This window comes from Cladophialophora psammophila (genome assembly GCF_000585535.1).
Source record: "Cladophialophora psammophila CBS 110553 chromosome Unknown aczJe-supercont1.17, whole genome shotgun sequence".
NCBI lineage: Eukaryota > Fungi > Ascomycota > Eurotiomycetes > Chaetothyriales > Herpotrichiellaceae > Cladophialophora > Cladophialophora psammophila.
This window is the reverse complement of record NW_006912938.1, coordinates 1-15,927: the sequence shown is the minus strand read 5'-3', so window position 1 is coordinate 15,927 and position 15,927 is coordinate 1. Positions and strand designations below refer to the sequence as shown.

General features: G+C 49.5%; 5 protein-coding genes across 5 annotated transcripts; 2 read left to right on the top strand and 3 right to left on the bottom strand.

Annotated features, from left to right (window-relative positions):
* Positions 1-663: 663 nt before the first annotated feature.
* On the bottom strand, positions 664-2,222 carry A1O5_09607 (uncharacterized protein; the record flags this gene model as incomplete). The annotated part of the gene is made up of 2 exons (XM_007750186.1): positions 664-2,118; positions 2,196-2,222. The coding sequence occupies 2 exons, from the start codon at positions 2,220-2,222 to the stop codon at positions 664-666; spliced, it is 1,482 nt and encodes a 493-aa protein (XP_007748376.1).
* A 2,148-nt stretch (positions 2,223-4,370) lies between these two features.
* Positions 4,371-5,843, bottom strand: A1O5_09606 (betaine-aldehyde dehydrogenase; the record flags this gene model as incomplete). The annotated part of the gene is made up of 1 exon (XM_007750185.1): positions 4,371-5,843. The coding sequence occupies one exon, from the start codon at positions 5,841-5,843 to the stop codon at positions 4,371-4,373; it is 1,473 nt and encodes a 490-aa protein (XP_007748375.1).
* Positions 5,844-6,767: 924 nt separating this feature from the next.
* A1O5_09605 (uncharacterized protein) lies at positions 6,768-8,639 on the top strand (the record flags this gene model as incomplete). The annotated part of the gene is made up of 1 exon (XM_007750184.1): positions 6,768-8,639. The coding sequence occupies one exon, from the start codon at positions 6,768-6,770 to the stop codon at positions 8,637-8,639; it is 1,872 nt and encodes a 623-aa protein (XP_007748374.1).
* A 449-nt stretch (positions 8,640-9,088) lies between these two features.
* On the bottom strand, positions 9,089-11,315 carry A1O5_09604 (uncharacterized protein; the record flags this gene model as incomplete). The annotated part of the gene is made up of 2 exons (XM_007750183.1): positions 9,089-9,720; positions 9,813-11,315. Coding segments are annotated over 2 exons (2,135 nt in total), but the record flags the coding sequence as incomplete, so codon positions are not given.
* Positions 11,316-14,251: 2,936 nt separating this feature from the next.
* Positions 14,252-14,599, top strand: A1O5_09603 (uncharacterized protein; the record flags this gene model as incomplete). The annotated part of the gene is made up of 1 exon (XM_007750182.1): positions 14,252-14,599. A coding segment is annotated over one exon (348 nt), but the record flags the coding sequence as incomplete, so codon positions are not given.
* Positions 14,600-15,927: the final 1,328 nt, after the last annotated feature.

The following is a 15,927-nucleotide window of genomic DNA, read 5'->3' as shown; positions in this document are numbered from 1 at the left end:
ACCTGGCTTTTAGCATCGATCCAATATATGAATATGTCCTCTGGACTCCTGTAATTCCTCCAGACTCTTCGGGTTTCCTGACTGAATTGGGCACCCAGAAACTCTTTGCTGCGCCGGGCTCGTTGTGGTTATCGTCTTTTGTGGTGGATATCGTTTCTTATCTGGATTTGATGTTATAACTAAGTACATAGTGCTTCTACCTGACCAGCCATCTATCGGGCCTTCATGACACTTCCCTAGCTTAAGTCTCCACTGGGAGAATGTTTGCGGTTGAGTTAAAGAGACTTGCTAACTATAATTTGTAGGTCGCGAGGGGCGGCATCTAAACTGGGCACCATTACCGACATAATCACTCGCCGCCACTATGACATGACGCTCTGGAATATCTTGTCCTTTTCTCTGACTGATGTACCGGTCTTGGTGAAACTTGAAAAGGTTACATACGTTCTATGTTCTATTAGCAGTGGGATTTCTAGGTGGTTTGTATTTATACGAGGAAACTGGCTGAAGGATGAATGAATGATCCGCAGTTAGGTTTCCAGATCAAAACGGGTCATGCTTGCGATCAAAGATGTCAATAATGTTTTCCCGTAGGGTTTGCCTAGTAACTATTAACAGTGTGTTTAGGGTTAGGGAAGTGACCTTCCAGGCTTCTTTTGGCGACTAGTTGCTTCTAGTAGATGCAGTATGCCCGTTGTTATGGTGAACATTCTCCAAATGAATCTCCATATCTCTCTTAGGTACCATCTCGCCTTCGATTCCGGTCTTGTCAATACCCACCGGGACTTCTGCCTTTGCGAAGAAAAAATCAATCTCTTCGAGAGACTTCAGCTTTGTCTCGGGATACAAGAAGAAAATGATGGCTGCAATGACGGCATTGAATACACAGAGAATGATGTAGAACCGATAACCGATGTTCGTGAGAGCGATAGGGGTGATTTCGACAATCATAAACTGGAACATCCAGTAGAAGAATACGGCAATACCCATTCCTTTCTCGCGAATTTTCAGAGGCATCAACTCTGCTGGATAGAGCCAGGTGATGGGGAACCATGAAGTGATGTTGATGGCGTAGTATAAGAAGAGGAATACAAGAGTGACGATGCCGTAGGTCGAGCTGCCTCCTTTAGGGGCGGTGGCGAAAAGTGCTGCAATGATGGCAAAGCAGATACATTGGCCCGCACTGCCAGCCCAAAGGAATGGTCGTCTACCCACCTTGTCGACCCACAAGACGGGAAAAATGCAGAAGACGACGCAGACCACGCCAAAGAGACCGCTGACCCAGAGGGCGGTCGAATGGGACGCATGGATGAAGGTAGTCACCAAAGTGGGGACATAGTATGTGACACTGTTGATGCCATTCAGTTGATGCATGATCATGATTCCGGTTCCGAAGCAAATGCGCTTGAAGTTTTGGGTCGGACCATTAACAAAGACACCACTGAAGAAGCCACCCTCGGTTCCTTCCAGCTGTCTTGCTTCGGAGATCTCAAGGAGTTGTTGCCTAACTCGCGGGTGATCTCGAGTGGCACCGTGGCCCTCGAGGCGCAGGATAACCTTCAGGGCCTCCTCGGGGCGATCATTCTTTAAAAGCCAGTAGGGAGACTCTGGGAGCATTGCGACCAGGATGCCAATGATGGCAATGAAGACAGTCTGAAGCGCCAAAGGGAAGACGAAGGCGGTACGAGAGGTGTCACTATGGAAGCCATAGTTCGTATAGAAGGCAATCACAAGTCCACATCCTCCAAGCATGAGTTCAAGGCACATGAACATGCCCCGAATCCTCGGGGGCGTCGTTTCTGCTTGCCACAAGCCGACAGTAGAGGTCAAAATGCCGACACCCACGCCTGTGACAATGCGGCCGACGAGCAGCTGAGAGAGCTTTTCGGCCGTGCATTGAATCACCACTCCTACAGCAGCAATGGCGCTGCCATACAGAATACTCTTCTTGCGGCCAAGTTGTCCTCCCAAGAAGAAGGCCAGGATGGAACCAGCTGCACATCCCACATTGTAGAGGGAGCTGACTGTCCCAAGAATGTCGGAGCCAGGATGGTTATACGTTTCCAGGAACCAGGGCAACACAAGGATGCCTCCAAAGATGGCGTTGTCATAGCCAAACTGCGACCGAGAACCATGTTAGTCATTGATTATATATGGGCTTCACCGGTCCACATGTAGGGGTACGATAGCCTTACCAAGATGAAACCTGAAGAGGCGGCCATCGTGATGAGAAGGAGCAAGGGCCTTCCCTCAACTTTGCCAAGTGGATTCCACATGGTCATATCTTTCCTCCTATGCTACCGTGGTATGATTGCAGTCCAAGTCTCGGTGAAAAGAGCCCTGGAAACTCAGGGGTTGTCTGGATTGCTCAACCAATATCTACACCCGAGAGTATGAAAGGGTGGAGAGGGCGCCGGAATATATGATAAGCTGGTCAGAAATATTGTGCCTTCTTATAATGAACGAAGCGACTGCGCAAGCTACGAACCGCGACCCAGGCCGAGACAAGAGCTAGATTGGGTATTTTGGCCTTGAGGATAGCGGGAATGAGAGCATCGACCACCACCGCCGGCGCCCCCGTTTGCGGGGACCCCAGAGCGGAAGCACAACCCACTTGTGGGTGCTTAGACCACTTAGACCACCTTTGAGCCAGCCCAGCAATCCCTTGACCCTTACTTGAACCGCCAAAACCACCTCCTATAAATCCGGGGTGTCCCTTTGCCCTCAGTCACGGCTCACCAGCCTAGGCAGCCAGCTCTGGCACCTATTCCGGCGCCTGTGCACCCGCATACGGCCGAGTCTCGCCAAGTCAGCTTCTAAGGCGATATTGGCACTAGTGTCACGGGTTTCCTTTCATTATATTGATGAACACACGGAATTGATTATGATTCAAGGCTTTCTGCAAACCTCTCCTACTCCTCATCTTCCAGCAGAGATAGGATAGCGCCCCGCATTTTCTTCCATCCGATGACTCCTCTGGAAAATGATGCGGGCCGGAAACATGTGTGATACTCACTTTTCTGTGTTCTCTAGCCTTATCAAGAGGCATGGGCGCCGTCCGAACCAGAAATCTCCTGACCCTCCATTATGGAAAACAGCCGATGCGTCGGGCAAGGGCCCATTAGTCGGATAGTTCTCCTGCAAGTCCCTCTGAAAGTGATTCACGAATTCGGAATAAGCGAATTGACTAAACATTGTCCAAACTACTTGAATTTGTCCGTTTGATGCAACCATTGGCATGTAACTAGGGAAGGGGGATAGTTCCAGGTAGGACGGAATCAGGAAAAAGCCTCCAGGTGGCGAACATGGTCGATTAATAGAGGAACGAACTTGGTCGGGCATGGGAGAACTCGTGTTATATACAGAATGAGAGTGGATCTATCTGCTTGATTGTGTCTTGTCCCTCTGCCTATTCAGAGAGACTCTGCCTGTTTATATACACTTTGGCCTGTGATCTGAAGGCCATTCCTGAAACCTCCTATTCCGTCGCAATCCTATCACAGGTCTGCGAGAACAACGAGGTTGAGGTAGATTCCGCAGTTGGTGAAACGCCTAGCGTCTCAGGTGGTTTGCCACAGTGGCGATCTCGCGACCTGTCAACAGCTCGCCTCTTCAGAAAGACATGATATAGACAGCCTCGACAATGTCCACTGGATGAATGGGTTCATAATCGTCCGGATCTCGACAGCAGGGGCTTTGGTGATGATCATGGAAGCCACGTGGAACAAGGGGCAAAGACGCGGCGCCCGATGTCGCTCCGGCAGAAGAGCCTACTCGATACTTTTCCCCGCAGAGAATGTGATGATGGGGTGACCCAAATCCTTGAGACGAGTATTTAAGGTTCACTTTCCGGCCAGCTTTATTCTCCTCCTCTTCGGCTATACGGGAACTCGGCAACCCAGCTAAGGCTTCGATTACTAAGGGAGTTTGTGCAAGATTATACCATAAGGATATCCACTCATTTGGTAGGTGGACTCTCTGGAATGGGAGAGCAGGCGCTTCGTGGGCATGGCTCTATCACTATGTCGCTGATCGGTCAGGTGCTCGAGCAGATTTATTTGGGAATCAAGACTGATAATATCGAAAGAGGATTTGGGGAATTGTTTTATTGCTGATCTTGTTCTAGTTCCATACAGTCTAATCATTTCCTTTGGTCCCCCCTTTTCTCTGAAGGAAGCTATAACGGCCACTGTCGTGGCCTCTCGAATACATGACACAAAAATACGGGTAAAGAAGAAAAGGAGGACAGCTCAATAAACAAAAATATATAAACACTATCACTCGAAATTTTCAGGTTACACCAATGATGAGTTATGTCGTGAGATCTCGGAGCCTCGTCTCTCTTTCCCAATATGATGGATGATGGGCAATCAGGCCAATGACATATTGACAGCTTTCTGTTGAGTGAAGGCGATCAATTCGTCGAAGCACTCCTCTCTTCCTAGACCAGAGTTCTTCTGTCCTCCGAAAGGCATGTTCAGATAATGTTTTGCCACGTTGTTCACCCAGACATAACCCGTCTCAAACCTACTCACCGCTTTTTGTGCGGTCTTGAGGTCGCTCGTGTACACGGCCCCTGTGAGGCCATAGTTTGTGCTGTTCACAATCTTCCACATGTCCTCCTCGTCCTTCCACTTGAAGATACTCTGAATAGGACCGAAAACTTCTTCTTTGGCAATCCGCATCTCAGGTGTCACGTCCGCGAAGATTGTCGGTTCAAAGAAATTCCCCTCTTTCATCTGCTCCGGCTGCTTGCCTCCGAGGACGAGCCGGGCGCCTTCGGCAACAGCATCCCTGCAGAATCCTTTGACACGTTCCAGCGCTGCTGGAGAAATCAATGGACCCATGGTGGTTTTCTCATCGGTGGGGTCGCCAGGAACAAATGATTGCTTAACTCTTTGAACGACGCGCTCCAGAACTTCGTCATGAAGGGACTCGTGAAGGAACACACGAGATGTAGAGCCACAAGACTGACCGGCCCACAGATAGTTCATTCCTCGAGTGATACCGTCGACAAGTTTATCAAGGTCGGCGTCCGGATAGGCAACAAGGGCATTCTTGCCGCCAAGTTCAAAAAGCAGAGGTTTTAACGTGCTCGAGGCACTCTTGTAGATAGCCTTGCCGGTGGGCACGCTGCCAATGAGCGTAATCATTTTCACCAGCGGGTGGGTTGACAATGTGACTCCACTGTCAACACCGCCGTTAACAATCGAGACCACACCTGGTGGGAAAACGCCATGGAGAAGTTCCGCTAGATATAGAGCAGAGAGCGGTGCTTGTTCGGCGGGCTTCATTATGACCGTGTTTCCTGCTGCCAAGGGAGCGGCCATTTTCTGCGCACAGAACATGATCGGATGATTGTATGCAACGATCCTCGCCACGACACCCAACGGTTCTCGCAAAGTATAATGGAACCCTTCGGGCCCCATTGGCACAGTCTCACCTTTAACCATGGGAATCAGTCCGGCAAAGTAGTCTAAAGCGTCGGCGGCGGTAATTGCATCTGGTATCATCTCCTTGAAAGGATTCCCCGTGTTAATGGAATCAATCAAGGCAAGCTGTCGTGCGTGCATCCGCACGATAGCGGCGGCTTTCTGTAGGTATTCTCGCCTCTTTTCAGGGCGAGTATCGCGCCACGCGGGAAAGGCTTCGTGCGCCGCTTTGATGGCTGCCTCGGTGTCGGTCGCAGTTGCCTGCGCAACTTTAGTGATGGCCTTGCCGGTGGCTGGATTGTACGTTTCAACATAGTTCTTGGGCGACTCGGGCGCCTGGAACTTTCCCGCGTAGAATAGATCACGTTGTTGAGGCAGCACTTTGGCAAGGTGTTCAGGAAGATCAGCCATTGTGTGAAGACGTTTCGGCAGCAAGGATCGATGACAACCTTTCCAATGAAGCGACCTTTTCCAGACCGTGGAGTTTCTCAACATCGAATGTGACATTTACAGCTTTGCGGTCAAGGGCTTTTGGGAGGACGCGGTTGATATTTTTTGCTTTTTACATTTACAACGGTGCTCGACGGTGTTTGTCCCGCGGGTGACGATCCGTAATGTTGATCCATGCATACCGCCATGCACCCCGTACAGCCGCTATGGATATCTAGAAATCTTCTGTCTGCTCGGCACATAGGGTCTAAGAAGTGTTCGTGCTGCAACATGGTATGTAGGGAGACGACGGAGATAGCGGAGAAAGACCGACAGCCCTAGCTTTGTGAAGTAGGTCAGCCGATCGCATGGCTTGTCACGACAAAAGATTTCCTCTGTTAATTAATTAAATTACCATCTTAGACCTTCCTCCAACAGTACGTGGTCCAAATCAAAGCTGTAGGACGACAATGTGTTATGCGCTAGATTCTACGGGGAGTGGAGAGAGAACAATCTCTACTGCGTATGTGTGCCTTGCCTGGGACTATTCTAAAGCCTAGACTAGTGAAACTAGTCGCCTCTCAGTGCTTCCTTCGGGACATGTCCCGGGCGCCAATCCGAAGCTCTCCTTTTCCGCCTTGCTTGTGAGCCCTTCACTTGTCCCTGCATTTCGAAGGCCGCATCCTGGATGAATTCCGACAATGGGTCGGGCGACAGGCGACATCGCAGCTCGCAGGTGTTCACGCGAGCTAAATTACCTGAGGCGTTCGTCAGAGGCAAAGAATCTAGGATAAATTGTCCAGATATTTGCATCGTCTTCTTGGTCCAAGCTATCCTTTCCCATGTACCCTGAGACCAAGGCCTTGCCATTTGGATCTAGATACAGAACAGAATACCTGTGTAAAAATGGGTGAAATTGCTCTGGAGAGCATTATCAACGGTGCCAACAGTACCAGTGGCATAAATGGCGTCGTAACCAAGAGGAAACGCCCGATTGCCATTGACGAACCTGTCGGCCTTGACGAGAAAACACGTGCGATAGGCTGGGGCAGCGATGCAATTGCCGAACAAATTGCACGATTGGACATCCCATACATCGCACTGTCTCCAGGGTCAAGTTATCGAGGGCTTCACGACAGCCTGGTCAACTATAACGGCAATACCCCCCAGATGATTGTCTGTCTGCATGAAGAACACACGGTGGCAGTAGCCCATGGGTATGCCAAAGTCACAGAGAAGCCGATCTTGGCCGCCGTACATGCCAACGTCGGACTTCAGCACGCTTCGATGGCTATTTACAATGCCTTCTGTGACCGTGTCCCTGTCGTGGTTCTGGGAGCGACCGGACCCCTGGACTCTGAAAGGAAACGGCCTTGGATCGACTGGATTCACACCTGTACAGATCAAGCAGCCATTGTCAGACCGAGTCTCAAGTTCGACGACCAGCCATATTCAGTCAATGCAGCCACCAAGGCCTTGGCGAGGTGTTATCAAGTGTCGGCGACCAAGCCATGCGCTCCCAGCTACCTTTGTCTCGATGTTTGTCTGCAAGAAGACAAGTTCGACGCCTCTAAGCTGGAGTTCCCAGATCTTGAACGTATGAAGCCGCTCCCACCGCAGGGGCCGGATCCATCAGTGGTTGACAAAGTGGTCGCCTTGTTGGGGGAGTCTAGACGGCCACTCTTCATGTTTGGCCGAGTGAACCGCTCGCAAACTTCATGGAACGAGCGTGTCGAACTGGCAGAGACGGTCGGGGCCTATGTCATGACCGATCTCAAACAAGGAGCGGCATTCCCATCCCGCCATTCTCTGCATCCCGCGGCTCCGGCTGTTTTCACAACTCCTCAAAGTATTGATCTCATCAACGCGGCCGATTTACTCGTCTCGTTCGACTGGGTGGATCTTGCAGGCACGCTGAAGGCAGCAGAGGCATCCCTGCAGGACACAAAAGTGGTGCATATCTCCATGGATTCCATTCTTTTCAATGGCTGGTGCAAGGATCATTTTGGCGTGCCTCCAACAGACGTAGCCGTGTTTGCCGACCCGGACAAGACTCTGACTGCTTTGCTTGCTGGCGTCAAGTCCGCCAACGTACATCCCAAGGACTGGAGCGGTGTCGAGGCTACCAAGAGGTTACCACCACCGAGCATGCCCGATGTCCCGGCGGATAAGATTCTCATGGGTCATCTGGCGGCTAATCTCTTTGAGGCTCTCGGAAACGCGAATCAAGAATACTGCTTGATCAGATTGCCCTATGGATGGCGGGGCTACGATCTCAATGCCACGGGACCCTTGTCATTCCTCGGGTTGGACGGGGGTGCCGGCATCGGATCAGGACCAGGCCAAACGGTTGGCTCTGCTTTGGCCCTAAAAGATTCCAAAATCCTTGCTGTCTCTATCCTTGGTGATGGCGATTTCCTCATGGGTGGCAATGCTCTGTGGACGGCTGCTCACTGCCGCCTCCCATGTCTTATTCTTGTTGCCAATAACCGTAGCTTTTACAACGACGAAGTGCACCAAGAACGTGTTGCTCGAGCTCGTGGTCGACCATGGGAGAACAAGGGGATTGGCCAGCAGATCACGGATCCTATCCCCGATCTCAATACATTTTCCAAGGCGTTGGGTTTGACCGTCCCAGGCCCGTGTGTGACGGACCGCAAAGATCTGCCTCAAATGATGGCCAAAGCCGTCAAGTTGGCCCAGGAAGGCCATTCAGTCGTCATGGATATTGGGATTCTGCCAGATGGTTATTCTAATGCCTTAGAGAAGGCAAGGTGAGAAATGCCTATGTCCTCATGGCTGGCCTCCCTGAAGTTATATTCAATCTGTTTTGCTAGAGAGCAAGGATTTTGCATAGCTCTATATAGATATATGAGTAAATATATCACAATTTGAACCAGGAGCGACCCGTTCTTGAGAAGTTAAGAGCCTTCTTGTGCTGTTTTAATTTCGAAGTTGTCCGTTGGGGAAATGGATCGACGTCATATTAATCAACACATGCCTTCAGTCGGAAGAGGTAAACAAGCAACAGGAGTTCTAGGTGTATATTTTGCAAAGCTGTACATTAACATTAAATATAGGCCACAATTAAACATCCAGGGCCCCCATGTCGCACTGAATATACTCGATATGAAAGTTCGAGAAACTCGAAGAGTGTTGAGTCGGGAGTGAAAGACAATGTGTTGTGCCTAAATTCCACATGGTGGACCGCCGGTCCAGTGACCTAGTCAGCCCTTGCGAAAGGTGTCATAACCCATGTCCAATGAGCCTAAGCCCCCATCATTGAAAGCGTCTGATGTTAGATACGACTGTCCCATGACAGAATATTCGACACCAAAGGAACCCAGTGGTTGATCGCCAAACCCGTCGAGTCCTTCCATAAAGAACAGATCTCCCTGGAGTGGCATTTCAAACATGGAAGTGGGGGCTCCGGCGTTCGGCGTACTGCGAGCGCCTCCTTCTACTCCGTTGCCGGAAAGTCCCATGTAGAACGATCGGAGGCCGTTGAGTGCGCCTTGGCCTCCTTGATTTCTGCTCGAACGTGACGACTTTTGGCTACGAGAAGAAGCAGTGCTGGCTGCAGGGGCTTCAGCCGTGAGGATACCGCCTCCGTCTTGAGAGCGCCGCGACATGACTGTTCCATATCTTTCTTGGGCAATGGTGTCTTGGAAAAGTTGTTGTAGATTCTCGGCGTACCGGTGGATCATTGAGCTTCTCTTCCCAATCTCTCGGAGGAGACTAATGCCTAGGCTAATACTTTTATCCTCGGAGTCTGGAGTATCGGAGCCAGAGATAGCAATCTGTCTATCCTTCTCCATCGCTCTGTAACCGACAAGGGCGGCGACCGACATATAAAGATCTTTGCTTATGTTAGTCCAGAACATAGTGTCAAAAACCTACGAAAGAAGAAATAGAAAAATGTAGGAGAAAGGAATAATAGTTCCTACCCACATTGTGCATCAGTCCACCACATATTAACCGTCTTCTTTTTGTGCAGACCGTCGAGGAAATTAATCAGCTCTCGGGCGTTGTCCATACATTGCCGGACACTAGAGATAATCAGGGCTTTTTGGAAGTTCTCCTCGGGCCGATTGCGTCGGAAAGCCACAAAGGATTTGCGATGTAACATTACTCGGATGGTGACGTACTTGGTGTAAAGAACGTTGGCTTGTCTCTGGAGCTTCCAGTCAGAGTTATTTGCATCGGGTCGTAAATGAGTGGGTAATGTTTGATGCCAGTCAACCAGGCCGCAATCCAAGCGGACTACTGTTGATAGGAATCTTCCATCAGAGCGGAGTTTGTTCGAATTATCACCGCCATTATCCACAATGTGAGTGCCGTTGCTTGGATAGGGATCGAGGTAGAGTTCTCGCACGATGGCTGCTATGTTGCGTGAAAGGCTAATATCGGCCAGCAAACTGTGACAGCGGGCGGGCTGTCCATTAGGCTGACGAGAATCCGCAGCATTGTCTCGCAGGTACTCTCCGTCAATTAACTGTGGTAGCCGCACATCCGATGTTTTGTCTAAATCCGATGGAGGTCGACCATACCGGAGACTCAACATGCAGTCAACCACGTAGCAACCCCACCAGATTCGTCGGCGGAACTCTTGCTCGACATGACTAATATGCCACCGTGATGGATCTAGATGTAGACCCATCCCATGTGCCAAGCGGATACAAAGGCCCACCACACTCCAGCATTTGTTGAGGTTGTTTGTACCCTGTAGGTAGTGGCTTGTAAGAAGGAGGGTCTGGATGGTTTCGAGGTTCGCAGAATGGAAGACTTGGGAGAACAGAATCGTCGTTGATCGTCTGAAGAATCGCGAGCTGGATAGGCAGCCATGGCCGCGGGGGTTGCTGTCAGCATATTCACAGCCGAACGCAAATACCAAATTGAGCAAGGCCAGCCATGATAGATCTTGCGCCTCCTCTGGTCCCCCGTTATCTCCTAAAGGTTGCCAAGTGCGCTCATATTTGACCCTGAAGCTGGGCTCGTGAATAAAGGGTAAGATGCTGTCGATATATGTAAAATATGCGTTGACCAGACGATCGGCAACGTGTCGTTGAGGAAGCGCGAGACAGTCGTCCAGATCTGTTCCATGGGTATACCTCTCTAGACGTTGCACCGATGAGACTGGTGGGCTACTGTCTGACGGTCTAAAGGACCGCACGGAAGGCGAGGGACGGTTTCCGGACTCGTTTGATCGGACAGTGGACATGAATGCCACCATTGACGATTCCCCGAAATATCCTGGATGAGTAGTCGATCCGGAATCTCCCTGATCTCTTTCGTCTTTAGCTTCATCGCTCACATTTCCACTGTCATCATTTTCAACCCAGCCATTTGGCGGGTTGGATTCCAGAGTGTCATGCGCAGTTTGATTCAGTAACGTTGGATTAGGCAAGACGATAGCAGCTTCGGCGCTCCGAGGGGAGTTATTGTCCGCCACGACTGCCGCCGCAGAGACAGAATCACCGCTTCCTATGGGTTGAGGCGGAACCGGATTCTGTACTGGTTGATTCGCTTCATGCTCTCTGGGAAATGTCGTAGAGCTGTGGCGAGAAAATGCTGGACGGTTCACAGACGCGGCCGAGAGCGATTCACCCGTCAGATTGAAAATATTCTGGTTCGCACCTTGGGTTGAACGCTGGCTTTCAAGAAATGACTGTAAGTTGCGCTCTAGGTCGCGATTTCTGCCCTCAAGGTGTTCGATATATCTTTTATATATAGAAATCGATCAGCCATCATTATCATGATTGATGCAAACCTCTAGAGGGACGGCCTGCAGGGCAACCTTGCATCCCTCTCACAGTCTAAGCAGGTCAGTACTTACTCTTTGGCAACACTCGCACGAGCTCTCCATGGTATATATAAACAATCGGTCCGACGATCTCGACATCCACCGCAGGGCGGTTTGGAGCCATCGCAGCGACTCTTGCGCACCCGACAAGCTTCACAGGCCAGACGTACCCTCTTTCGAGATGCGCGACGACCGTCCCAAGAAGATTGTCTCCGCTGTCCATAGGTACTGTCGTCGATTGTTTCCGGAGATCGAGGATCCTGGTCATCTCTCCCGCCAGCAAGACTTGCGTTCTGCGTTTTCTCCATTGTGAAGGGCGCACAGAGAATCGGCGGAACAGGATAGAGCAGGACGGCTAAAGACCGCTTCGGTTCGGCCGAGATGCCGGTGTACTAATATATTCAATATCGGAAAAGTTCCTAGTGGTATTCCTAATTAGCGCCAAGGCGGGGGTGCACGAAGTTCCACGAAGGGGTCTTTATCCTACTTAGTCTCTCACAAACTCGATTTGGTGCCGAGCGTGTGGCCACTACCAGACTTTCTACGAGGTACAACCATCCAAAAGAGAGTCTAAGCCGTTAATTGAGCTAGCATGCCATTGGACGAGGGAAGTTGAAAACTTAACGAGTTGCGTAAGCTGGCTACGGTGGATGGTATTGCTGAATGCCCATATCCTGCGTGTTGATCGGATCTTTGCCTTTCTTAAGCTGTTCAGCGGTATGAGTTGCGCGGGCGTTTGATGATGCACATCGTACACATCGCGTTGGGGTTTGTATCTATGCGCGGCATCTAATAGAAGGGTGAAAAGATGGCATGACTTCTCAGATATTATGATGAATCAGAGGACAAAGAATACTGTAATAATAGAAGAGATTGGAAGTTCCGATCATGGTTAGACGTTGAGGTAATACGATCAAGCTCACGCCGCCAGCGAAACGAGTGAGCGTACAGATGGGCACTTGTAGCAAGCACTTCTAGGTACCTAGGCGGGCACTAAGGACATTTAGCTGCTCTACTTTTAGGCGCTTGCACATCACTAGGTAGCCCTCATTTCTAGGTACTTATAATTATGGCGTACTGCGAGGCGCTAATACTAGGCCCCTAGGCCTAAGCTCTTCCTTGGACGTAGACGGATAAGTCACCTTTAGCAGCACGGGGCTATAGCTAAGTTTCAATTAATTATGATCTCTTTGAGGGGAGTAATAAGTGCTACAACATTCAATTAGGAGCTCTATATTACATAATTACTTATGCTCTAAATGATAGCAGCGTGCTCAGTATACCCGATTTTATGCCACCGTCGACTTTACCATGTTCAACGTCGGCGATGTAAGGGTAGATCCTTGAGCAATGAGAGCGGTGGCCGGGGCATTAACGCATTGTAGATCTACTCAGTGAACAGCCATGGCAATCTGGTGGTGAGCCCCGAACTTGTCGGTATAATCGACCAGTAGAACAGGTCTGACGACTAATGGGTGCGAATTGATTAATTTTGGATCTTCTGGTCAGTCTTTGACACTGCTACAGAGTACGCTGTGCGCTGTGCGCTGTGACAACTGTCAGCGGCCATGAACAAGTTAACACAGTCATCCACCCATCACGTGTCGCCGTGGTTAGACAGAACGAGCAAGCACAGCTGAAGGGTTTCTGCGACAAGTTCTGGTCCTCTGCATGGTTCCAGATTCCCCGCATTTGCCTCCAGCGCTGAGGGGGGCGCAAGCTTAGCGGACCAGATAGAAACAGATCACCGCGATAGTTTCAGCTACTCTAGACTGCTCTATTGTGTCTAAGCTCCCCCTTCTACCTTCGGCCTACCTTGACTCACGGTAGACAAAATGCGATTAGTCCTGTCTATAGTCGACTGCTCTGTTTTATGAGTGAAGGATAAACCAGCGCGGGTCTGAGCATATCAGTAGGAGGTAAAGGGCACTCGAGTTGGGGGGAGCCCTGCACTATCCAGCTCACTAGTACACCAGGTCCAACTTTCGGTCTTAAGTACTCCACTTTGCAATTCGTTGAGAGGCGTCCGGACAGAGCTCCCGAAAAACTTTCAGCGCAAAGGACATTCCTTGTTCCTACGATTGGGTCAACGGCAAGCCTAGCGAGTGCCGTGAGTTGCTTCTGCTGCACCAGTTGCATGGACCGAACAAATTGCCCCAATCCTCCAGTTGCAAATACAAGGAATGCAGATGAATTTTTTTGGCTCTGTGTATGCGAGGAGAGATGCAGCAGCTCGCCTCCAATAACCTCGAAGCCCACAGCAACCATAACTAAGACCATGAACGAGCAGCCCGAAGCTGCTGTATGCACGACCATGCGATATGGCCCATCCATTACTGGGTGAGATGAAGAGGTCACAATGGTGGCCTTGGGCCTTATTTCGTGTCATCGCCCACTTTCAATCTCGGGTTGTCTCATCTCCCACACTCCTGTTAGCTCTCCCTATGAATTGAGCCTTCATTGAAGCTGGAAACCCAAGATCATTTTCATGACCTGAATCTGTGACGATTGGATTATCCTAACCGCACATTCAAGACTCTGCAGATACCCCCAAGCATATTGGCTAGCTAGGCTTTTGCATAGCGAAATGTGCCACTATGAAAGAACTGACTTTCAATGCGGCGATTTCCGATGGGGGAATATGAAAGATCGTTGTGATCGACAGAAACGCATCGGGGAGACTTGTCCCGCGACTCTTCTCGACCATAACAATCTGACAAAAGTCATTGGTTACTGCAAGGTATGCCAGCAAATCGCTGTTAAAAGGAGGAAACTACAGAGAGAAGAAAACAATATTAGAAGATGGCATTCTGAGGGCAATAAATTACCTCTTATGATGGACAAGGCGGTGAAAACTACAGAAAAACTCCGAGAAGAAATTATTAAACTCCACAACAAGCGGACATCAGTTCAGTTGAGTCCTAAAGCAGGCTATGGTACCCCTTTCTTTGGACTATGCCTTCCGAGCATGCAGGTATAACTGTTTACCGGCGAATCAAGGCTACCGAGGACGACTTTCCACCACGCCCAGGCATGCTATATCGCATTGATACACAATAAGCAAGATACGAACCAGATTTTCCGACAAGATAATCGGTGGGCAGCTGCATTTGATAAGGCTCGCGGCTTTCGCGAAACACTCCCTCAAACTCGACACCGGTCTATTGCTGCTGATTTGCATTACATTCATCTACTTTTAGTTGACCTTCCAGGTCAGCGCTTTCGGCGTGGATATCGGCGTTCTTTGATACGGCTTAGGGGTGAGTGGTGTTTTATCGCCGATGTTCGTGTGGTATGCTCATTCGCTCTAAAACACCACTGGAACACCTCATTTAGCCGGGCCAAGCTGACGATCACATGTACTTAAAGATGTCATTCGTCTCCTTTCGCTGGTTCCCACTGCGTCCACTCATATAGGCCAGAAACTCATGATCGCTAATGCCGCTCATGGTGTATGTGTTAGGAGGACTCAGAATTAATTAGGTGTCTCAAATGTAATATTACTTTTATAAGAGACCGTAGAGTATCTTAAGAGGTAGAAAAACCTTACCGCATGACTACAGCTACTAAATACTTTATCTTAAGACAGTGCCCTTAACAAAAGTCTCGGCTAATAGAAGCCCACTAGGATTTAGAACTTAGAGTCGGAGAAATAAGAGTGCACTGTACATACTTTATTCTAGGTTTCTCTCGATAGATCACTTAGATCCACGGTCTATGGACACTTTCATTCACTATTAAAGGCCTAAAAGTAACCGTCTTACTCGTGTAAGTATTAAAGAGGTTTATTCTTTTATCTAGTGTAATAGAGCACTTTAAGGTTCGGCGTGCACGTACAATAACGTACAGAGGCCTGTCCAGCAGATCGGGAATCGAGAACGCGTTTCTGGTTAATACTGATAAGACAACACCACCACCACTAACACCACTTAGAGAGGTAGCGGCTAGGGCTACGAACACTTAACATAGCGATAGCATCGAGAAATAGAATAGAACTAATAAAACACTTAGAAATTAGATAGACGACGCTAAAAGTTATGGAATTCGTAATTCTCTTCTTAAACTATTGTTAGAGATCCTACTGGGGCCTAACTGGGTTAGGGTTCCTAGTAACAATCTGAATAGTATGAACTGGTTGGGAAGAACACGAGGTATGAGAAGTCACTTGTCACTAAGAACTATAAGTCCAATAGTTAACATGAGTTGGCTACGAAGAGAGTGTAACTATCTAGGGGAAATGAGGGTGTATATATAATGCTCGTG